The following is a 25573-nucleotide window of genomic DNA, read 5'->3' as shown; positions in this document are numbered from 1 at the left end:
AAGGGCACTGAAGTCCATCTAGGCTTTCTGAAAATAAGACACAGACTTACTCATGTTCAAAGGATAATGTTTTTATTTTTAGTTAATGGAAAAGGAATTCAACGCTTAAATTATTAATCATCTCATCCCTACTAATTATCTCCTACAGCCAGATTTCCTATTAAAATATCACTGTGGAAATAACTACAGAGCACCTACTTTTGGCCTTCATGTCACACTACAGGAAATAGGTACAAATGGAAAAGGAGGCATCCAGTCTAGAATAAAGGGCAGATGGATATACAAAGCAAATTCATTTCTTGAAGAAAAAAGAAATGCTCTAGTTCACAAGCTCATACAAAACATTTTGGAAAAACAGTCTTTAACTTTCCATGAGAGCCTTTTATTTAAATGAAAATTTCTAGAAACTAAAAAAAAAAAAAAAAAAAAAAAAAGCCATCTTCCCAACTCAAGAGTTGTTACTTTTCTGTGTAGCTGTGAATGACTCTCTTTGCTCTTATACAAATAAATATACTTGCCCTTGTGACTTATCTATGGCATAAGTAACTTTAGCATTATATTCCATATGACCCCACATTGTTCTCTATTTTCTGGGTTCATCTTTTATTTCTCCAATCAGATTATGAATTATTCTGGAAGAAAAAATATTGCCTAACCTTGTTCTGCATCCTGAACATGGCTGAACACAATTCTGAATAACAGCAGGTAATCGTATGTTTCTAAAATACCGATTACGTTTCTAAAATACATATACCCTTAAGACTCAATTCTTGTGTTATTAGTATTCATTTGCATGTGGAATAAGAGAAAAAATTAACATTTAGAGCTAGAAGAGATCTTTCTAAAAAATAATCAAAACAACTCTTTAAAAAATCACCATCATTCATCATTAGATGATGTAAATTAAAACCACAAGATGCCACTACACACCCAGTTGAATGGTTACAATTAAAAAGACAGACAATAATAAGGGTTGGCAAGGATTTGGAATCCTCAACAATATTGCCAGAGAGAATGCAAAGTGATGCAGCCACTATAGAGAAAATCTGGCAGTTCATGAAAAAGGTAGACATAAAGTTACCCTATGACCTAGCAATTCTACTCCTAGGTATATACCCAAGGAAATCAAAGACATGCTTATATAAAAACTTGTACACAAAAGTTCACAGCAGCATTATTCATAATAGGCAAAAAGAAGAAACACCCAAATATCCATCAACGGACAAATGAGTAAACAAACCATGCTATTTCCTAGAATGGAACATTATTCAGCTATTAAAAGAGGTGAAGTTCTGATACATTCTACAACATGAATGAACCCTGAAAACAGACTAAGTGAAAGAAGCCAGACACAAAGGGCCACATAGTGATGGTTCCATTTATACGAAATATCCAGAACAGGCAAATCCCTACAGGTACAAAGTAGATTAGTGGTTGCCAGGAACTGGAGGGAGGGGAAAATGGGGAGTGACTGGTACAGGTTTCCTTTTGGAGTGATGAAAATGGTCTAGAATTAGATAGTGGTAATGGCTGCACAACCTTGTGAATATACTAAAATACAATGAACTGTATAATTTAAAAGGGTGAGTTTCATGGCATATGTTATACCTCAATTTAAAAACAGCACCACTATGAGAAACCTGAAGCCCAGAGAAGCTGGTCTTGTCTAAAGATACAAAATGGATTAAATGACACCACCAGAATTAGACTTCAAGTTTCCCAACTTCCAACGTAGCATTCTCTGTCCACAATTCACCACTCTAGAAGTATCAGGACAATGGATTATGAGCTTGAAAGGTGTGTAGACTTGAACAATCATAAAGCTATGGAGACTTCAACTGGTCATTTAACAGCTCACACTGCATCTCAAGAAGATGAATTAAATGATCTCTTCAGTTCCTTATAGTTTTAAAGCAATCTTTGATATACAATGAATCTTCTCATACTATGGGCATTTTATCTCTATTATAGCCCTGAGCAGTGGTTCTCAACCTGGGGTGATTTTGTTCCTCAGGTGTCACCTGACAGTGTGTGGAGACATTTCTGGTTGTTACAACTGGGGTGTGGGTGGTGCTACTAGCACCAGTGAGTACAGACCAGGGATGCTGTTAAACACCCTACAATGCATGGGAGAGCCACACACAACCTAAAATTATCCTGCCCCAAATGTCAACAGTACCACTGTTGAGAAAACCTGACTTAGCTAGGATTTCATCAACTTCATTATTAAGTTTTTCAAGTTTGAATATAGAGTATAAGTCCTCAGAGCAGTAGTTAATTCTCAGAGATTATAGTTACTAGGAAATCAGCACCAAACACAGATAGGAAATAGAGAGGCACTTTTTTACTCCCTTGTAATTAGCCTCCACAAAGACTTGAAAATTCAAATGCCCAGAGGGGTCATCAGTTAACCCAAAGGAATGAAGCCAACACAGAATAAACATTTAAGGCCATTCTTTCCTTCCTTTCATGCACACATGCACATATACATACAACTACACTAGCTAGCTCTTGTTCTTCTGAAATATATATAGCCCGATCAATACATCTTGTGGTTTCCACCTGTGGTAGACAGGTCGAAAAATACTTCCTATTAGAAGTAAAGGAAGAACACAAGCTCAAGAAAGAATGGCTGAGGTGGGAAGGCAGCAGAGTGACCAGGAAACGCGGAGACCCAAACATGCCCCACTAAAAGGGACTACAGCTACCCAGCTCTGGTGATTGATGCCATGCTGTGAAGTCTGGGGTCAAGACATCTTTGGATATCTCAAAGGGAGCGGAAAATTCAGATTGTATACGTAAGAGAGAAAGGCATCTCCTAGTATTTAACTATCTGCTCAAAAATTTTTGAAACATCAACTCAATCCAAAAGAGAGGGGGTTGCTAGCCTTTGCAACCAGTCTCTACCTCTGGCCTACACTAACCCTAATAAACAATGTCAGTTTCAGGTCTTCCTAAGGAAATTTTCCATCTACTCAGAATCTATTTCTAATTATAGGAACAAGGTGTTCTTTCCCTCCCTTAATTAAATCTTAATAGCTACTTTACAGTTGAAAAAAAACCCACATAAAAGACCAAAGAATTGTTGCCCACTTAATTTAATTAACAGTCATAATAATATAACAATGTCTGCTATTTAATTGAGCTTCAACAACTTTATAAAACGGGATCCTGATATTCAGAGAAGTTAAGGGACTTGCCAATTAGGAAGACAGAGTCATAATTTGAACCCAGGTCTTTCTGCTCACAAAAATCCACATTCTTTCCATTCATCGGCTTACTTGCATGACACAATTTTCTTCTATCTACTATATTTTATTTTCTTATCAAGCCTATAAGGCTCTGTTAGCAAATCACATGTAAAGAATCTGATCTTAGAAAGGGAGGTGGTAGCAATAAACCATCCTGGAACAATTAAACTGGACAGATAAAGCTTATGCACTGTGCAGACCCTCATCAAGAGGAGGACCTCTTCCCTCGGTATGTATGTTGACTGCATCCTTCCCTTTAGACTTAGTATGCTGGCACTCACGTAAGTCCTCATCTCTCTCCCCTCCAACCACCTTCTTTTAGAGAAAAGAGAGGAAGAGAGAATATGAATGGCTTCCACACCAAAGTTTCTTTAAAGACTAGAAGTAACAAACACATAGTCCCTAGCATACCTCCTGCCCATGGTATGAATGGTAGTTATTATCACCAATTATTAGTTTTTCATTTCAGCGTATACTCCTTTTAGCTTTTATCAGTTTCTGCAGAGGCAAAGCCCTTGCTTTCTTTCATGTGTCCGAAGTACACCTTGCCTACTACAATCACCTGCTCAGCAGCTCAAGGGGGCCCCTGAAACTGCTCTCTAGGTATCCCCCCACCCCACCCCCTTTCTATAGCTTGAACACATTCACGGTTATCCTAGTCTGCTTTCTGAATCAGCATGATCTAGGTTCTGGCTAGTCTCTGGTCAGAGGCTCTTCTGGTGGGTAAAATGGGACAATGGAAAAAAAAGCCCTGGGCACAAAAGCAGAAGACAGGGTCTGAATCTGAGTTTCTCTACTGAATGATCCTGAATGATTCTGGGCATGATAATTAATAACCTTGTGCCTCAACATTCTGCTTTGTAAAATGGCATAATAAAGCACGATTTATAAGCAATTGCAAAGGTTAAACAATCTGCAAGAAAAACCCTACCACATTTCTGAGCACAAGTAGACAACTGTTTGCCTGACCTTTCAATGCTCCAAAGCTCAACATAGTGCACAGGTACATACATCCTAGAGTCCACCTATTCCAGAGTTTCTCTCCCTTTCCTGTCTCCACAACCTTTTACCACAAAGCATGCTTACTTTTTCTCTTACCACCATCCACCTGCCCAAGTGCCAGATCTGAAAGTACCCAGCCACTGAATATTCACAGTACTCAGTTTCATAGTCAGGATGACCGCTGTCTTTCCTAGGATGTACTAATCATCTTCATTAAACACAGAAATCCTGGCCCTATTCCCAGATATGAGGTGACAGACAAGGCAGGATGTGTGCAAAGGATATTTATTATCTATCAAGTCAGCCTAGTGTCTTTGATTCCTCTTCCCTGTTACTCACAGACTCAAAACACTCTACATTTAGTTAAATGAATCTGAAAGACAAAACCCAACTGTACAGAATCTAAGACAGGGATAGAAAATTTGTGCTTTAAGTCTTGATCCTCCCTCCTCCAAAGGAGACACCCACAATCAATGACACTGTTTTCCTGCTGATTCCAGCCAAAGCTCCCAAACCTCTCTCCCCAGGATTCCAGGAGGACACTATCCATCAGTCAGAGCTGTCATTTGGGGCGAAATCTATTTGTCAAGTTTGCAAAGCCTTAAATCAAGCCAGAACTCTAAGACCATCTACTATGGACAGCAAAAAAATAGTGACCACATGCCCTCATTTCCCAGGCTGCTCAAGCAAATACCATGAAAATGGGTCAGATTAAACGATGGGAATTTATTTGCTTATGATTTTGACGTTGGGAAAATGTCCAAATCAAGGTACCATCAAGGTCATGCTTTCTTCCCGAAGACTGTGAATTTGGGGGGCTGGCTGCCGGTGTTCCTTAGTTCATCATATGGCAAGTCACATGGTGGTATCTCACTGGTCTCTTCCTTCTCTTACTGATTCTGTTTCAGCTTCCTGCTTCCTGTGGCCTGCTCTCTCTCTATCTGAATTTCATTCTCTTACAAAGGACTCCAGTAACAGGATTAAGACCCATCCTGGTTGAGATGGACCACACCTTCTTAACTGAAGGAACCTCATCAAAACGTCCTACTTACAACTGACCCACACCCACAGGAATGGATTAAATGTAAGGACATGTTTTTCTGAGGTACATACAGCTTCAAACTACCATAACAGTGAATAAATATGGTTTAACTGGTTCATATCCAGCTTGCTGTGTATACCTATAAAATGTTCAAAAATTACAGTCGAACTCTAAGCAGCATGTTTGTGAAATAACCTGCTCAAATTATAAAGTTATTAACTAAAGTTTAAGAAGAAAACTCTTCATACTTACATTTATTAAAACTGTCCTAGGGTGGTACACCAGTGGCTCAGTGGCAGAATTCTTGCCAGCTGTGCCAGAGACCTGGGTTCAATTCCCAGAGCCTGCCCATGCCAAAAAACCAACCAAACAAACAAAAAACTGTCCTAAAATTATATCAGCATACCTCCCTGACTTACAAACATAATTTCTTAATTAAAGATCTTACACGGTCCAAGGCCACGGTTTTTTATTTTTAGTATCACTACTAGTACAGATGACACTGCTGTTATAATGCATGTTATGTGTACTCATGATGGGACAGGCACATTGCTAAATACTTTATGTGGAATAAGTCATTCATTTAATGCTCATAGAAATAGTATAGGCATCATTCCTATGCCACTTTTACAAATGAAGAGACTGAGGTTACTTGCCTAAGATCACACTTCTGGTAAGTGGCAGAGATACGATTTGTACTTTCAGCCCTTGAATTAACCACGGTGCTACACTGCACTGCAATGATAGATTGCCCATAGATGGAGCAGAAGTAGATGTTTGAATTGAATACAAAGTGACTCCAAAATAAAATAAATCAGCATGGATTCAACCCAAACACCTAGTTCAGCTAGTAAACAGGTTACTGATCATTAAAGGACAGTATAACCCAAAACTCCTGTCACAGTCCCAGTGAATGCAACTACTAAAGAAGAGAACCAGCAAGCTTCAATCTACATAGGAATGTCATGAATGAAAAACACCACACTCCCACTCTCTGTGCAACTCACAGAAGGTAAACAAACTAACTCAAAAGCTATGCTGGTCATTGTTGCTTTGAGTTTTTTGTTTTATTTTGTTTTTAATACTGGATTGGCATGCAAGAGCTGCTCACTTGAAGTATACATGCATTTATCAAATACCACTCAACTGACTTGTCAAGCAAGCCACCTAATTGGGTCTCCCTTACTCTCAAAGTCACTAGATCCCAGATGGCAAAAAGCCATTTCTAGATTTGGGCCATCATCAAGAGGAAATGGAAAATGCATCCTGAAGTAGTTAGAAACCTCTGCCCTCAGCCATGGCCAGCATTCCACTTCCTGCCCTGGCAGCTCCGAGGCAGTGCTGGCACAAAGCCCACCATGGCCCCACAAGGCAGACACACCCTGATGTACACCTCGCCCTGGCCCAGCACGTTCAGAGATGCTGTCGGGCCTGAGCCAGCCCAACAGTCACCTCGGTTCAGGAACAAGCTGCAGATCATTAACAAAAGAAACCACATCCGGGGGCCCCACCAAGGTGTTCCAGTCTCCCAGGGGCTGCACCGGCCTAAAAGTACTCAGGATTGTGAGTAGGTGGGGCGCCGTGTGCCTACACATTGGCACCCAAGTTCAGCTTTCCGCCCTACACAAATCCGCCATGAGTCCATAAGGGGAACACTCAATTAAGTGCTTTTCCGAGATTGATTTCTTTTTTGGAGTTTGGAAGGACAAAAATATCAAATATAAAAGTGGTAACAACACTGATCTTTTAAATCACCATGCCCTACTCCCGAATAACTAGCCATTGCAGGCAGATTAACTCAGACAAATCAGTTAGGAGAGGGGACCTAATGGAAACCCTGCACTGCCTTAAATGAGTTGCTCAGTAGCTAGCTGGTCCATTTCCAGTCTCCCAAATTATTCTGCCCTATCCCTACCTCTCCGAGTGGTCCAGTCTATGCCCCAGAAACCAAGCAATGATGGTACATACTCACTACTGGCATAAAAAACACTCAACAGAAAGGTGCAAAGCCGTGTTCTTAAGCTACAACTACAAAGTAATCCAAGAAAAGTCAGTTGTCCGTAATCAAACATGGAAAATTTCTTTTTTATGTTAATGAGCATCTACCGTTTCACAGGAAGAGGGAAATTTATCACTTAACGTCCAATTTGGAAGGTTAAGGTCCTTTTTTTGCATAATGGCCAGATGGTATAATATATAATTAATCACAGAAAAATGATCAATAGAGAACTGTAATTTAAATTAGAACACCAAGTTTCTAACTAAGTAAACTGCAGCTAAAATAACACAGGTTAAAGCAGTGCCTGTTGAAAAAAATGCTGAAACCTGAAAGGGTCTCCTTCTAAATTTAGAAGTTGGAGGGCAATTTTTAAAACAATTGACAACTAGCAGCTGAACTGATCATCTGTTGATTCCTTTTTAAAATTTGCATTTCAAAAATATATATATTTTAAACTATTTATACTTAACAGCCAGTAAGTCACACTAATTTTCATTCAAGAAAGTGAAACATTTATTAAGAATCTAAACTTTTTCCACTCTGTCAATCATTCCTAACTTTACTGGGGAAAAAAAAAACACACACAATTCATTTCAAAAACTTTTATAAATTAATCATGGAAAAAATCTAAAGAAGAAATATTCTTTAGAGTAAGTATGTCCACTGCTTCCTACTAAACAGCTGATTCTCCACAATAGTTGTTTTCCTTTTCTGTTTTGGACCGAAAAAATTGAAAAGCATGGAGAAAACAAGACTCATCCAGTCTTACACTCCTGCAATATGGAAACAACCTTATATTTTACATTATAAATATCTGTGCAAATTTAGTTTCCTCAAATAGACTGAAATGCTCATTTATAGTGTCCCAATATAAATGGATATAAAGCCCCTAAATTCATAAAATAAGCCTATAACCTTGATTACATTTACAAGTTTAAAATATTATTGTGGAATAGGAAAAACATACCAAAGTCAGGGAAAATTATAATGAATGGGAAAAGCTGAGATCAGATCTTCACTTCGGATATTGACAGATCTCTCTTTCTAGTAATAGATCTTACACATAAATCATAATTCCATATAACTGCTTATCTAGCTGCTGACTTTAAGATTCAATACATTTGCCCCAAACACTTTTTTTCTTCTACCCTCATTTTCTTTTCAATCTTTCCAGCCTGACCTCCCATCACAACCACATTATTTATCCCTTGTCCCCAACTTATTCCTGCTTCTTCTAATCATTTCCTACATGCTCCCACTACTTCCCTAACCTTGCTCCACTCGCTTCCTGCCAATGCCGTTCAGCACTGCTTCTCAACAGGGGCCACTGACATTTGGATGGGTTCTCTGCAGGATGTCTACCATCCCTGGTACTGTCTTCTCCCAAGGGCATGACACTGCCTCCAGTGGAGAACTTGGAGCAACTCACCCACCTGGGTTTGACTTGGGTTTCCACCAACTATTGACTATAATCTCAAACAGGTTTGTTAACTTCAGCTTCCTTGTCTGTAAAATGGACATAAATAACTACCTTACTATGTGGCTCAGAGGATTTCAATGAGTTAAAGATCCTAAAGAGCCCAGGCTTACTCTCACTTGCTCCTTTTGACATTAAACCTTCCATAGGAATTAGTATCTAGTCTGTTCTCCATGATCACATCCTCACTTTAAGCTGTCTTGGAACGTTCTTCCCAGTCTTCCTCACACAGTGAAACTTCAGTGAATACATTCTGTGGCAATGCAACTCCTTAACTGGTAGTTGCGATTTGAAGGTAGTTATAAGTCATACAAAGCAGCAAGGAATGCATTCTACAGTTGCAAAATGCAAAACACGGCAGCATAGTTTCAATGTGTTTCTCCTCTACCTCCACCCCCCCCCCCCCCGAAAGAGCAGTTGCTGCCCTGGCCAAAATTCCATTTTTCTAACTTCATAAGAAAATGTGTATGAACTGAAGAGTGTTAGCCCAAAAATTGTGCCACAAGGGCAGAGTCCATGTCCGTTCTCCTGACCACGATAAACATGTGGCACCTAACACAGAGCCTAATACTTAGTCAATTCTCAATGACAACAGAACGAAGGAGTGAATACATGCATGAATGAACACTTTCAGGAATCAGAAGACCTTGCAGCTCTGCCCTGACTGACATAAATAACTTTGGGTTAAAACACTTAACCTCTGTGCCCAGGTTTTCTTCTTTGTAAAATGAGATGGCCAGACTTCACTAGAAAAATTATTTTAAGCTATTTTCTTCCAGCTCCAACAACTGAGCCCAGGAACTTTAACAAGGAGTAAAAGATAGAAATGTTAGGCAAGGCAAGCAGGGAGGTAAAGATTTGTCTAAAATCGTACTCCAGGGCTCCCTCCCTACCAGATAGCACCTTGTTCCCTGGGGAACAAAAGGTTCCAGACATCAAACAAGCTGAAGATACTGAAGACATCTCAGAACCCCTGGAATAGTGTGGAGTTTGTTTATTATCATGGGCTTTTTTCAGGGATCCAGAATCTACCCTCTCCTCAAGAGGTCCCTCTGCTGCCCACACCCTTCCATCTGAAACACCTCCCTTTCCAGCCTGAGCAAGGTGGGCTCATGCACCCTCTCCCAGGTTCCAAATCTAACCCAATCCTTCCCCCTGCCATCTGCCTAAGGCTCCCACATGCATATTTTATGATTTCTGGCACATTTCCTCCTTATCTGACATTCTGCAATGAATCCCTCTGCTGCCTATATTATTTCTTTCTCTGGTAAGAATGTTCCTGAAAAAGGCATGTGTCCTTGGGATGTACTTTATTACTGCTGGTTTTACCTTCCCTGTCTTATCTCCCCACCTGCTCTATGAACTCCTTGAGGACAGAAGCCACCCTTTCTATTTTCCTCCAGGTCCCTACAAGAGACCAAGGACAGAACTGGGTAAGCAACAGACTCTTAGGAAATACTTGCTGAATAAACAAATGAGTGAAGTAATTTGATAGCAATGTTTTAAAATTGAAACATCATATTAGCATGCTTCTGGTATAAGGTTACCACGACATTGCCTTCGGATGTACACCCAGAATAAATTAAATTTTAAAATGACGTTTCTAGGAATATACTAATTTTCTCAAAACTGAAATAAAATGTCCTTCATCACAATATGAACGACAGCTACATAAGAAATTTCATTTTCAGGTATTCATAGCAAAATAATGTGGCAGCATTTTCACTTCCCAGTAAAAGTATAATTCACCAGGACCTGGGGAATATAAATGAGCAATCATCTGTTCGTGTTAGTTATTACAACTACGACTGTTATATACTGAAGCTGGAAAGCTCAGGGAAATCAGAACAAAATATGAGGAGCTTCTCTATATAGATTGCCTAGTTAAATCTATAGCTGGTTGTCACAGAGCATCTTTGTGGAAATTCCTGTGACTTACTTGCTAAGTCTAATTCTAATCATATTCTGTGGAGTTTGAATCATGTCCCCCATAAAAGACAAGTTCAGGTCCCAACTCTCCCTAACCCTATTGGTATGAACCCATTTATAAACTAGACCTTTGAAGATGCTATTAGTGAGGTGGGTCAAACCTGAGGGTGAGCCTTCATCCAGGATGGCTAAAGTCCTTATAACTAAAGGAAACTGAACACAGAAGAAAAAGCCACAGGAAATAGTCAAAAGCTGAGAGTCAATGAAACCTAAGAAGAACCCAAGAGAAAGGAGAAGACACTACTACCATGTGCACTGTCATATGATGGAAAATCCAAGGAATCCCCCAAAGCTTGCTGGCCAGCCAGAAGATGCCAACCCCAAGAGGAAGCAAGCCTTCTACCCTCTGAAACTTTAAGTCAACAAATTCCCGCTGATAAGCCAAAACCACAGTAAGGTTTTGTTTTACCAGCTGAGAATCTAAAACACATTCCTTCCTTGGAGATTTAATAAACTTCAGCTAAAACTAAGCTGACTTTCAACAAATCAAATTGTTTTCACACATGCTTGTTGGTAGTGGTTGGGCACTGAATAAAACAGTGCCCATGGTCAACCCAACACTACAGGAAAGAAAATATTAAGTGGCTGATATCCCAATATTTTATGGCTATGTCATCAAAGCTTCATACTATAAGCTTGATACTATAAGGACCATTAACCTCACCAGTCCAATAGGTGACCTAAATGACTTCATTATTTCTTAGAGTAATCATTATTCTTGCTTATGAACATCAATGTAACATCACAAAAACTATCAAAATTATATTTCTACAGAAAAACTGTGTACTGGCATAGGAGATAAGATTACAATTTGGGAGACTCAATGAATGATGACAGTTTGAGAGCAGAAAAGATTAGGTCTTCAAACAGCAGACCAATAAAAGAGATCATTAGTTTTTATAAGCTATAAGTATGTAGGAACTGAGTACATCTTCCAGCTGAAATCAAACCATGTCAGAACACGCACTGCAGGGACCGAAGCCATCCACAGTAAAATGACCAAGGGAAAGATTAAATTCACCTTGAGGCTAATAACTATATTGTTAAAGTAAAAGAAGCTGTAACAAGGATTTATCCAAACTTACCCAATGATAAAGTTAAAGGACTTTAAAACTAGTGTGCAATTGAGATTTCAGTCATTAAAACCCTTCATTTTTACCGAAGAGAAACTAAGACAGAGATGGAGCACCACTAAAACTTTGGTCTCTTAACTCTAGCTTCATTTGCAAATGCATAACATTAACTTTAAAAATTAAAAAGGCACATAGCAGGCAGGCAATAAATATATTAATGGAATTGAGGAAGTGCAGTTGCAGCGTTCCAGAACTATCTTGATATACTACCTACTGAAAGGATAAGCCAAGTAATTACCTTAAGTGTTGACTTTGATTTGCCCAGAGTAGGCTAGGCTTCTTAACACTTTAAAGTACCCTTTCAACAATCAATAAAATGCTATTGGAACAATTACTGAGGCATGCAAGTTAAAGGTGAAACCAAAAGCTTTTTAGAATTCTTACTAAGGCGTGCATTTGAAAAAATATGCCTATCTATGAAATAGTAGGGGTTTCCAAACATATGAAATGTAGTTTCAGTGAGGAGATGTATAAAAGGCAGGTTATGACTAAGCAACCACAAAGAACTAGAACTAGAACCACCAAAAACTATCTACCAGGATTCTGAGGACCAGCTTGGCTGGCACAAAAAGATAAGGTGGAGTTCCCCACCTATTGTTTCTAAAGTAAATGGAGGTCTTTGTAGTATAGTGTTGGTTTCTGTTGAAATTGCAAAGCCTTAATGATTATAAAGATTTGCAAACAGTATTTTATTCCACAACACCCACTTCTGAAACAAATTTTGGAACAATCTGGTTGAACTGCTGGGAAGGAAATTGGGCAGACCAAGTTTTAAGCAATCAATAATGTACTTTTTGAAGCATTTGATTATATATCTCCATCAAAGAGCCTCTTAAATCTATATTTTAACTCTTGGTTAAAGAAAACATGTCTCAATAATCAGGACATCTCTGGCTATTAAACTTTTCTTCCCAAACAAAATAAATCTTCCTAGAAGATTAAGAACATCCACCAGACAAAAGTAGTTTAAAAATTAAGTAAATAAACAGACCCTAGTTTACAGGTCCCCATGATGAAATTTATGGCAGCATTACAAGAGGAAAGAAAACAAACACACATTTACATAAAGATGTAAAAATATTTATAAAACACTAGGTAAAAAAGTGACACAAACAAAAAACACTTCAGAACAGACCTGGTTTACCTTTCTCTTTGCGCAGGTAAAAACTATAGAAATGTATGTGGGGTCGGGGAAGAAGCGGGGGAGTGCAATCAACCGCTTTAACTTGTTTGGTTCTGGAGTTACGTTAGCAAGCCAAGCAGCTGAAGAAACTGGTATAGAAAATAACCAAGTTGAACGGTCCCAACTGAAAAAATTAAACACTACGCGAACCGGGACCTCCGAAGCTCTAGGACAACCCCTTACCCAAAATCCTGAGCCACACAATTAAGAGCCAGGGGCTTCCAGTGGACTATACCCGCCGCGTTTTCTCCCTCTCAGGCCCCGCAGGATGGGCCTGTAGGTGAGCCAGGGTCCCCGCCACGCATCTCTCCTCCAGCCCTTCTCATTGTAGTCTAAGGATGAAGGCTCCTCCACCCGCGCGGGCTCCAGCTGCAGGACGAGCGGCGCGCGGGATGCTCAGGGGCGACTGCCGTGCGCCTCCCGCAGGAACCGCGCCCCCTGCCCCGCCAGCCCCGACCCCAGCCTGCGACCGGCCCCCGCCGCGCTCACCGCTACAAAGCCGGAGGACGAGGCGATGAACACGCGGATGACCATCCTCTCGTAGCGCCCGGGACGGACCCTACGCCCCAGAGGGCTCCGGGCTGACGCGCACGCAGAAGTAGAAGCCGGCTCTAAGCCGCCGCCCGGCAGAGAGCTCCCGTCGGGGAAAATCTCCGGGATCTGGCTCCCTCCCGCCTAATCCGCGGATAAAAGCCCAGCAAAGCCCGACCGCCGGTAGAGGTGGAGGGTGGGGAGAGGAGGAGGGAGCTGGCTATGGGGCCTGCTGGGAGTTGTAGTTTCGCTCTCTCCCCAAAGTGGCTGGTGGGCTGAGCTTACTATAGCCCCCTCCTAAGTGTGTGTCAATCCTGTTGGAGCGCAGGTGGCTGGAGGGGAGCCGGAGAAGCCAGGAAGTACCTGAGCCATGGGGTGGAGAGACTCCCCCGGAACGAGGAAAAAGAAAAACTAGGCAAAAGAGCTTGGTTCAAAGTCCGAGCTTGGGTTCTGTGTTGTGGTTTGCTGGTTAGAGCATCGCCACCGAGAAACGCGCCAAGAGACAGGACTGCGCCCCCGCGGCCCGCAAACCACAGGATGGGTTGGGCCTGTTTTTCAGGTGGTGGTGGCCGTGGGGCTGGACTCTTTCCTCTGTTTTCCCAGCAGCTCTAGAGATTGCAGAAAGGTGCTTCTTTTAGGTAAATGAGAGGTTTCCTTTTTTCCGCAAACGCTGAAAATTAGAAACCCAGATGAGAGCACAACCGATATTTTATTTTTCTTGCTAAAATTGTAATGGCAGTAGAAAAAATAAATGCCAAGAGAAATTAGAATCCTTCTATCAACGCTGGAAATCAGGACCCCACCCGTCCCACCCCTACCCTACACAATGGCTTCGCCTCTGTGCACCTAATAGTTACAATTGAGCCAAATCTTTGCCTTTTTCAGAACTACTGCACATTCCAATGCAATCTCCCAGGAGACTCCTGTTAAATAAAAACCTTTTATGTAGTTGCTAATAGTTTAGGACTGGTTCTTGGGCCAGTGTTTTGTATTTTGACAAAAGTACAAGCCTCTCATGATTTTGTGGAAGTGAACTGCTTTCTTCCGCAGTACTGTATTTACTTTCTTCCTTTCAGCAGGGGAGTTTAGCACTGTTCTGGGAACAATGTTAATTAATAGTTCTAGAAAGAAAGAAATTAGATTCTGAGCTCTCTGGCCCTTTGGTAAATTTCTTGCACAGATACTTAGCATTTTAGACTATTTTTGAAGAGCAAATTTGAATATTTCTCAGTTTATAACCTTCCTATTGCTCCCATTAAAGTGTCTTTTCTGTGGTTTTCTTTTTAAATTTAGGGCAATAACAGAAAATACAATCCTAATGGGACTTTATTTCTTAACGTCCAAAAATGTAAGATGGAGTTTTGCTGTGGTTAATATCTCTCTGCAAATGTACTTTAGTTTTGTTACCATAAATTTGGAAATAAATGTTTATAAAATATAATTGTCTTGAAAGTAGTTATCATGCTTCCTGTGTAAATGCAAGTCTTTATAAAAATCAAATTTTTCTTCAGTTTGGAATTGTTCAGCTATACAGGTGTAGTTTAACTCAACAAATAGCTTACACTTTATAGCCAGTCTTTGAAAGGAACCAGAATGGTTAAAATTTGAGTACCTCAAGTCCTGAGCCAGCAAAGTAAAAGGTACAGGGTTATCCACCGAATAAGTCATGGTATGCCCATAGAGTGCTGTGCAGACATAAAGGAAAGAGAGGGAAAAGAGATGGCCTTTTAGAAGGGACTTTAAAATAAGTAGGATTTCAACTGGCAGACACAGGCCAAGCAGAGTAAGAACATGCAGCATGTGGGAGAAGAACAACAAGGAGATGATTTGGCTTCAGAGAGAGAAATGAGAGGTATGATGGAAACCGGTAGGGAAGAGTAAGTTTGAATTAATGCAACAAGGAACTCACCCTGGCTGTCTGCCCAGCTCCTTGACCTTTTCTGGGATCTCTTACTATCTCTCTGATCCAAAAGGTTGTAGGGGTTGGTACTTCACAGCCATGTTCATTGAGGAAGACTCAACCCCCTGGCCAAAGTCGATGGGTCTAGAGGTGAGCACCCAACCTAAGCAAGGCCAGGCATCATCCCTATCTTAAGAAATTGGAATTGGAGTGGGAGAGGAAGAAAACTTTCTCTGGCCTAAATTTGTCACATGAAAACCCAAGAGAACCAAAGAAGCCAGTCGTGAGAAGAGAACAACAAAGCAAACACATGGAGGATGGCAGAGATGAATATCAGAGAGAATCCTGATAATGCTTTAATCCAGTGGTCTTCAAACCAGGGATCAAATCTGGTCAGCTGTCTGTTTTGTAAGTAAAATTTTATTGGAGCACATCCCTTATGTATTGTCTGCTGCAGATGACAGTGACCATATGATCCACAAAATCTAATATGTTTGCTATCTGGCTTTTTAGAGAAAAGTTTGCTGATTCCCATTTATAGTTCAACTCTGTTTCTTATATCCCTGCTCTTGAGGCCTGTGTGATATCCTTGTATCCTTAGCATAAATTCCTCATCTTGCTTGAGCTGTGTTCTATTTTGCTAGCTGCCAGAATGACTTTTAAAAAGGGGAATTTAATAAATTGCTACTTTACAGTTCTAAGGCTAACAAAATGTCCCTATTAAAACAAGACTATAGAAATGTCTAATCAAAGGCATCCAGAGAAAGATACTTTGGTTCAAGAAGGCCGATGAAGTTCAGGGTTTCTTTCTTAAGTGGAAGGGCACATGACGAACAGGGTCAGGGTTTCTCTCTCATCTGGAAGGGCACATGGTGAGCATGGCATCATCTGCTAACTTCTTCTCCTGGCTTCCCATTTTATGAAGCTCCCTGGGAGGCATTCTCCTTCTTCATCTCCAAAGGTCGCTGGCTGGTAGGCTCTGCTTCATGGTGCTACAGCATTCTCTGCGCTCTCTGAATCTCTCATTTTCCAAAATGTTTCCTTTTGGAGGACTCCAGTAAACTTATCAAGACCCACTCAAATGGGTGGAGACATGCCATCACCTAATCCAGTTTAACAATCACTCTTGATTAAATCACATCTCCAGGGAATGATCTGATTGTAGTTTCAAACATACAGTATTAAATAGGGATTATGCTACCTTTATGAAATGGGATTTTGATTAAAATATGGCTTTTCTAGGGAACATGCATCCTTTCAAACCAGCACAAGCTGGCTTGAATGGATTTCAATTTCCTCTAACCAAAAGTGTCCTGAGAAGTTTGCCCTTAATTTGTAAGCATTCTGAAGAAGAGAAGGATATGATCAGAAGTACTTCAAGAGGGTTACTATGGTAATAATTAGCTCCTACTTTTCTGCCCTGCTTATGTGCAGAACAAAGTGTGGTTTTTGAACCCAGATCCACCACCCATGTGGTAGAGACCCAGAGTTTGGAAACAAGGTGGAGTGGTGATTAGGAAGAGAAAAGCAATCTGGAATGTCAGCTAGAGGGCCAAGTTCAACATACCACAGACAGAATTAGATGCCGATCTGACAAGTCTACAGATAGGACAAGTGACTGAAACTTGAAGACAGGATTCAGGAAACTGAGTAGGTCATTAAGCTTTAGGGAAGTTGCTCTTGCATCCCTAGTACTGGATCCCTTTCAGAAGTCATGGTAGACAATCTGGCTAGAGTGTTTCAAAGCAGGAGTTCTTAGCTTTTGTGTGTGTGTGTGTGTGCGCACACGCGCATGCAAAGACCCTTTGACAATCTAAGGAAGTCTGTGGAAACTTTCTTAAACAAAAAAGAGTTTCTGGATGCAGAATATAAAAGACATAGGATTACCAAAAAAAAAAAAGAGTTCTGAAAACTGTACTGAGAAAGTTATCAAACTACTAAACACATAAATTTGTGATATAGCAATATATATATATATATATATATATATGTATACACACACACTTCTTTATTATGCATTAAATACCCAGATATAGTGATGGGTCTAATAGCCACCATGATTTTGATATAGCAATAGGAAAAATAAAATTTTGAAATATTTGCAATAACTAGAAAATATGAAAATACCTGTGATTTCTATTAGTGACAAAGTCACATGTTGCTGCTATTACAGCGGTTTGTTGGCTATATGCATAATTGAAGGAATTCCTAAATATTGGTTAGAGTTTAGTGAAAATATAAAGCTGCGAATTTCTTCCTGTTCAAGTTCATGGACCCCTTAAATTCTATCCACAAACTTCTTGGGGGTTATTCAAGAAACCCATTAAAAAACCATGAGGTCTGGCTATGTCCAAATATGTTGAAGCTTATGAATTTGCCCAAGGAAAAAGTATAGAAAGACACAAGAGAGAACCATGAAAAGTCCCTTGGAGAACAACTATATTTAAGAATTGGAGAGAAATTAAAGAAAGAAAAAAAGAGGGAAGGAACAATCAGAAAAATATGAAACTGAAAGAGTACTGTATCACAGAACCCAAGAGAATATTTTTAAGTTTCAAGACATAGAGAATAATAAAGAATGTTACTCAATCTCAAAGTCAAGAAAGATGATAATGAAAATGAGGTTTTTGACTTTGTTGGTTAGTTATGCAGCCTGAGTTCACATTACAGCTCTACCACTTAGTACCTTGTACAAATTGGGACATAACTCTAAGCTTCAGTTTTCTTGTCTATAATATAAGCATAAATAATGCTTACCACTCAAGATTGTTATAATCATGAACTATGGTTAGGATATTGCCTAAGTTATGGCATTTAGTGTCTGCCATTCCACAGCCCTTCTAAAGGAAACCCCCAGTCCACCTAGCCACAGATGCTGGGACCACATATATGTGCTTGCCCAAGCATGACCTGTGGCAGCTTGAAAGTAATTTATGACATATTTGACCAGGATAAAATATGCTACTCCATAAAATTCCTCTTTCAGGAATTTGCAAATAGAAAATTGAAAGACTGAGGCAGTTAGCAGTAGGCACATGTGTCAGTTTGAAGCTGTTATGTACCCCAGAAAAGCCAAGTCCTTTAATCCTCATTCATCTGGATGGAATCTTTTTATTGTTTCCATGGAAATATGACCCACCCAATTGTGGGTGGTAACTTTTGATTAGATGGTTTCCATAGAGATATGTCTCCACCCATTCAAGGTGGGGTTACTTACTGGAGCCCTTTAAGAGTGAACCTTTTGGAAAAAGCTTCAGAGCCACCAGAACTGACAGAGCCAATACAACGGATAGAGCCCTAGGGAAGCCGTCAAAGATTTCTGGAGAGAAAGCTGGTAGACTTTGTCATATGCCTTCTCCAGCTGATAGAGAAACCCTGAACATCACTGGCCTTCTTGAACCAAGGTATCTTTCCCTGGATGCCTTAATTTGGACATTTTCACAGCCTTAGAACTGTAAACTCACAAATTTTCCTTTTTAAAAGCCATTCCATTTCTGGTATATCACATTCCAGCAACTTACAAACTTACACAGATTTTGGTATCAGGAGTGGGGTGCTGCAATATTTGCAAATACCAAACATGTTGGAATGGCTTTTTAAATCAAGAAGGGGAAGATTCTGGAAGAGTTGTGAGGAGCTTGATAAAGAAAGTATAGAATGCTCTGAAGAGACTGTTGGTAGAAATATGAACTCTAAAGATATCTCTGACAAAGCTTTGAGAAATGAGGAATGTGCCATTGCAAACTAGAAGGAAGGTGACCCTTGTTTTAAAGTGGCATAGAATCTTGCAAAATTGTGTACTGCTATTGGATGGAAGTTAGAATTTAAAGGTGACAACCCAAGATACTTAGCTGAGGAGATTTCCAAACTAAATGTGGAAAAGGTAGTCTGGCTTCTCCTTGTAGCTTGTAGTAAAATATGACAGGAAAGAGAAAAGATGAGAACTGAACCCTTGTGTATAAAGAAACCAGAAATTGATGGTCTGAAAAACTCTGGGCTTCCAGAAAGGGAGACTCCAGAGAATAATGTCCCACATGAGGATTTAACCAAACATGGGAGGAGTCAGCCATTAAAGGACAAGAAAGGATGGCATCCAGGAAGGATTTGTGGAAAGTCCTTTTGTCTGATGGGCATGATCCCAGTGTATTGCATAGGAAACCAACAAGAGTGTTGTGGGATCTGTATAAATGGAATCACAGTCAGTCTGGACCAAAAAGGAGAGAAAAGAGACAAATTAAAGGAAAAATAACTTCTGAGGCAGAATTGTGGAAGCTAAGGTCTGAAGTTAAGAAAACTTGCCAGGAGAGTGTACTCATCCATGTACTTGGAGAGGGTGAGTTTGCCCTGAAGGCAGAAGGTGGGCCTTCCACCTCCTTGCTCAGGAAGAATTTTGCCACCTCAGGCCTTGGAAAGGGTAGAGCATATTCCTTGGGGATTGGGGAGAGCCTGGCTGTCACCCCCTTGTTCTGGAAATGTTGAGCATGTTCCCTGGAGAAGGCAGAGAGCCCAGGTGCAGCCCCGATGTTTGAAGAGGATGGAGCAGAGAAAAAGGTGGTCTCCCCAGTGTCCCTAAAGGCTGTATTTGGAGAGAGGTGGGCCACTGCATAGGCCCTTGGAAAAGGTGAAAGTGCCACTTCCTAAGGCCCAAGGATAGATGACTCTCAGACTTTAAAATCTAATGGAGTTTGCCTGGAGCTTTTGGGTCGGTTGACCCTGTGTTCCTTCCAATTTTCTCTGTGGAAATGAAAACATGAATCTGACTGTCCCTCCTTTGTATATTGGCAGCAGATAACTTGTTAAGAGTTTTACAGGTCCAGAGCCAGAGGAGAATTTTTCCTTAGAACAGACCATGCCTGTAGCTGACTATGATGAGATTTTGTACTGTTTCTGACTTTGTATTGTGTTTGTATTGTTACTGAAATGGTTTAAGGCTTTCTGATATTGTGATGGAATGAATGTATTTTGCATTTGGAAAGAACATGTCTTTTTAGGGTCCAAAGGGTGGAATGTGCCAGTTTGAATCTATTGTGTACCCCAAAAAGCCATATCCTTTAATCCTCATTCAATATTGCTGGGTGGAATCTTTTTTATTGTTTCCATGGAAATATGACCCACGCAATTGTGGGTGGTAACTTTTTTAGATGATTTCCATGGAGATGTGTCTCCACCCATTCAAGGTGGGATTGCTTACTGAAGCCCTTTTAGAGGGAACCATTTTGGAAAAATCTTTAGAGCTACCAGAACTGACAGAGCCAACAGAACAAATAGAGCCTCGGGGAAGCCATTGAAGAAGCCTGGAAAGAAAGCTAGCCTTGTGCCTTTCCAACTGAGCAAGAAGCCCTGAACATCATTGGCCTTCTTGAGCCAAAGTATCCTTCCCTGGATGCCTTAATTTGGACATTTTAACGGTCTTAGAACTATAAACTTGCAAATTAATAAATTTTCCTTTTAAAAAGCAGTTCTGTTTCTGGTATATCACATTCTGGCAACTTGCAAATGAACACAGAACATAAAGGAAAGGATGCCTGGAGCTAGCTGGTTGGGGATGAGGTGGGCATGAGAAACTTTATGGCAATGAAGGAACTGAAATGATGTGTAGGCAGAGAAAACCTGTCAGTGGCAAGAGGGGAATGGAGCTACTATGTAACCAGAAGCAGAGACACTAAAAATGGAGGCTTGTGGTTCTTTTACTGCCAGTTTCAGTTTCCATGAGTCCAAGTCTACCACAATTCCTGCCCTTGACTTGTTATCCTAATACATCTGTTTAATAACACCCCTCCTTTTACTTGAGCTAGTTTAAGGGGGTCTCTTTTCCTGGCACCCATAAAGTCCTAACCAGATTATCAATGTAAAACAGGGATAATGCTTGCCTGCCATGCCAGAGGACCCAGGTTTGATTCCCGGTGCCTGCACATGTAAAAAAAAAAAAAAAAAAACAAAACAGGAATAGTAAGTCATGTTCCTATAAGGGTCAGACAGGTGACATAATTGATGGAGGTGAGAAAGAGCCAAGTGTATGTGCATTACCATTGTGTAAGAGGTGGGTATCATGAGAATAGTTAACTGGGCAGCATATCTCATTCTGGTTTTTTCTATTTTTTACTTGATTTTCAAAACCTGAGACCACTAAGCTAAAACCATCTGCTGGTCCTGTATGGCTCCATGGCTCACCAATGTATAAAGCACTGATCCCAGCATTTAGCTCCCAATAAATCCCCAAGAAGCACTAGTTATTATGATGATGGTTTATGATATGGCTGACCTTTGTGAGAGCACTTCCAGTAAAGGGATGGATGTAGAAGTCAGATTTCAGTGGTTTGAGGAGTGATGGCCAATGAGGTAGTAGAGGCAACAATATAGGCTCTTTTATTTGGAAGTCAAGAATGAAGGGAAGGGCAGAGAGCCAGGACAGAACCTTGAAGGGGAATCAGACATAAACCTCCTTTATTAAAGTTTATTTATGGATTAAATAAAGAAGAGTTCCTTTAAATAGTCTGGAGCCTTGATTGCCCAGAGTGTAGGATGAAGTTGATCTAACTAATAATTTGGTTCTTTCAGGGCTGCCCTGTTTTTTTCTTGTTTTTTTTTTTTTTTTTTTTTTAATAATAGAGTCTATTTTATAGAGCAGTTGTAGGTTTACAGGAAGAAAAAATAGGCAAAATATAGTGTTCACACACCTACACACAGAGTGCTCTGCTCTCAACAGCACTTTAGCACTACCTAGTTTCCCAAGGATTTCAGTTGTTACATTCAGTATGCCATTTGTCTGTCACAATCCTTATCCTACTCCAAGAGAATGGTCCTCCAAAAGCAGAGCCCACAAATTTAGCTGTTAGTAGGTGGCAGATTTGTAGGAGAGGAGGAGGTGAGCTGAGGGGTGGAGAGGGATAGAGAAGTTAAGAGCCTGGGTCTTGGCACTTGACCCGGAGTCATGTCACAGCTGTGTGACCTTAGGCAGGTTATTTAATTTGCTGATACCTCACCTTCCTCATCTGTATACTAAGGATACTTAAATACCTGTCTCATGTATCATTGGAGGGATAATGGAGATAATATGCATAAAGTGCTTCTTCACACACTGCCTGGTACATAGTATGGACTCAATAAGTATTAGCTATTATTAATCATAAACTTTATATCAGGGAACTGTCTGTATTTGCATAAAGCATTTAAATCCTACAAATATTTCTGCCTCATATGTGTGATTTTTAACTTCCTAAATGACAAGGTTCGTATAAACCATGTTCAGTTAAAGTATTTAATAATTTTTTCACATTAATGATGTAGTTTTTAAACTTTTTTTATTAGTATACTATAACATATATACAAAGCAAAGAAATAAAAAGGCAATAGTTTTCAAAGCACTCTTGAGCAAGTGGTTATAGGAAAGATCTGAGAGTTTGCCATGGGCTATACCACATGATCCTCTCATATATGTCCTTCTAGCTGCTCAAGGATATAGTAGGCTAGAGGGTTAATAATTTTGTTTAATCATCACAATCCACTTTTTCCCTTATTTTTTTTGTGAAAAATAGCATATATACAAAAAGCTATAAGTTTCGAAGCACAGCACCACACTTAGTTGTAGAACATATTTCAGAGTTGACATGGGTTAAAGGTTTTTACTTCCACTTGCTCTAAAATACTGGAGACTAAAAGACATCAATTTAATGATTCAGCATTCATACGCATTTGTTAAATCCTATCTTCTCTGTATAATTCCACCACCACCTTTGATCTCTCCATCCCTCTCTTTAGGGGTGTCTGGGCTATGGAGATTCCAAATTTTTCACATTGGAAGGGCCTGTCACTAATATTGGGTAGGGAGATGGAACTATCTGATGTTTCGGAGAGGCTGGGCTAGGTTTTAGGATTTATCTGGACCAGGGACCCATCTGGAGGTTGTAGGTTTCTGGAAAGTTGCTCTAGTGCCTGGAACCCTTATGGAATCTTATATATTGCCCTAAGGTGTTCTTTAGGATTGGCTGTAATGTAATCCTGGTTGGTGGTTGGCAGGTTATGATAGATCTAACTTCAGCTTGCATAAGAGCAACCTCCCGAGTAGCCTTTCAACTCTATTGGAACTCTCTCTGCCACTGATACTTTATTAATTACCCTTCTTTTCCCCTTTTTGGTCAGGATAGAATTGTTGATACCAAGGTGCCAGGTCTAGATTCAACCCTAGGAGTCATCTCCCATATCGCCAGGGAGACTTTCACCCTTGGATGTCAGGTCCCACATAGAGGGGAGGGCAATGATTTCACTTGCTTACAGAAACTGAGTCCACATCTAAAAACAACAAAGGTCCTCCAGAAGTAACTCTTAGGCATGTCTATAGGTAGTCTAAGCTTCTCTGCTATCTACATAAGCTTCAAAAGAAGGCAAGATTCACATGCCCTCCTGATCAAGGGCATAGACTATTGATTTGTGTAAGGTTACCATCCTTGATGGTAAGGTTTAATAGTTTCATTTTTTTTCCCCATCCCTCAGGAGACTTTGCCAATGCTTTTTGATTATCTGCTTAATATACTCTAGGATGTATCCAAGCATTACAATAATCTATAGAGGATTAAAGGACCTCTTTCTTATTCTGTGCTCCCTGTGTTTCAATTGTTCAAATGGTTGAATTAGATTATGAACTACAGAAAATTTTAGTTCCAGACCAAATAAATCTTTTTTCCCTTAGTCTCAAAGTGTATGTGTGGTTCTAAAATATAGACACTGTCTTCCTTACTCTATGTTCTGAATTACTTTAACCCCAAGCTGTTCGGCTTCATTCTTACCTCTAAATATCAGGTTATATATGTAAAACAGCCTCTCAAAATTCAGAAATAATAATCACCACTCTAAAAATGTGTCCACTCTAAAAGCTTACAATCTAGGCCCCTGTTTTCTTGTAAGCATTTTCTAAAGGTGACCATATCATTCTTGTTCTTTTGTTTCTGGCTTATTTTGTCTCACCAAATGTCCCACATGTTCATTCACATCGTTGCATGCCTCATGCCTTTGTTCCTTTTTGTAGCAGCACAACCTTCCTTCATAAGTATGCACCATCGTTCGATAAACTACTTCTCCGTTAGTGCATCCTTCAGCCACCTGCATTCATCAAGCATCATGTAGAAGGCCCAAAGTCCACAGTTCATCATTCTCAGTTTTAGATAATTTCATTGTTCCCAAGTGACAGAAAGCCAACAAACACACCTTCACCCAATAGGAAATCTAAACGTCCTCTTAAATCTTGTCCCTCCCCCATTATTTAGCTCTGCTGTTGCTGTGGTAGTGCTGATGGTTTCCTTTTGAACACAGCTCATAGCATGCAATAGCAGTTTTTCCCCCTGTACCCTGGACTTAAACACTCTTTATACAAGAATCATATCTTTGAAGTACTTCTTGTGAGAACTAATTCATATTTCTAGGGTTAATCAGTGGGATATGTAGGTCTATACAACCCCTTTCAATCTTGTTCATCTTCAATATGGGAATATTACTTACAGACCCAGCAGAGAACCACCTTCACGCCTATCTATTCCCTTACATTGGAGTTCAACCTCATTAGCTAACAGATCACTCTTCTCTAGCGTCTATGTATCTCTAAGTCCCCTATATTCTGTATTATAAGCCTCTGATTATACATTTATGCTGGTCATAAAAGTGGAACCATACAGTATCTGTCCTTTTTTGTCTGGCCAATTTTGCTCAGCATTATGTCCTCAAGGCTCATCCATCTTGTCATGTGCTTCAGGACATCATTTTGTCTTACTGCTGCATGATATTCCCTTGTATGTATATACCGCATTTTGTTGATACACTCGTCTGTTGATGGGCATTTGGTTTGTTTCCATCTTTTGGCAATTATGAATAATGCTGCTATGAATATCAGTGTGCAAATGTCTGTTTGTGTTGTTGCTTTCAGCTCTTCTGGGTATATACCAAGTAGTGCTATTGCTGGGTCATAGGGCAACTTGACATTTAGTTTCCAAAGAAACCACCAAACAGTCTTCCATAGTGGCTGCACCATTATACATTCCCACCTGCAGTGCATAAGTGTCCCAGTTTCTCCATATCC

General features: G+C 40.1%; 1 protein-coding gene across 2 annotated transcripts in view; it reads right to left on the bottom strand.

Annotated features, from left to right (window-relative positions):
- Positions 1–14154, bottom strand: part of SH3BGRL2 (SH3 domain binding glutamate rich protein like 2) — a 72480-nt gene extending 58326 nt beyond the window's left edge. The window contains exon 1 of one of the 2 annotated variants that reach the window (XM_077162300.1): positions 13971–14154. In XM_077162300.1, coding sequence (XP_077018415.1) covers positions 13971–13979 — 9 coding nt within the window. In that variant the 5' untranslated portion in view covers positions 13980–14154. The other variant, XM_077162299.1, reaches the window with a different exon arrangement.
- Positions 14155–25573: the final 11419 nt, after the last annotated feature.

The sequence above is a fragment of the Tamandua tetradactyla genome, chromosome 5 (assembly GCF_023851605.1).
Source record: "Tamandua tetradactyla isolate mTamTet1 chromosome 5, mTamTet1.pri, whole genome shotgun sequence".
Taxonomy (NCBI): domain Eukaryota; kingdom Metazoa; phylum Chordata; class Mammalia; order Pilosa; family Myrmecophagidae; genus Tamandua; species Tamandua tetradactyla.
Note: the sequence above shows the minus strand (reverse complement) of the source record. Positions and strands in the feature narration are given on the sequence as shown.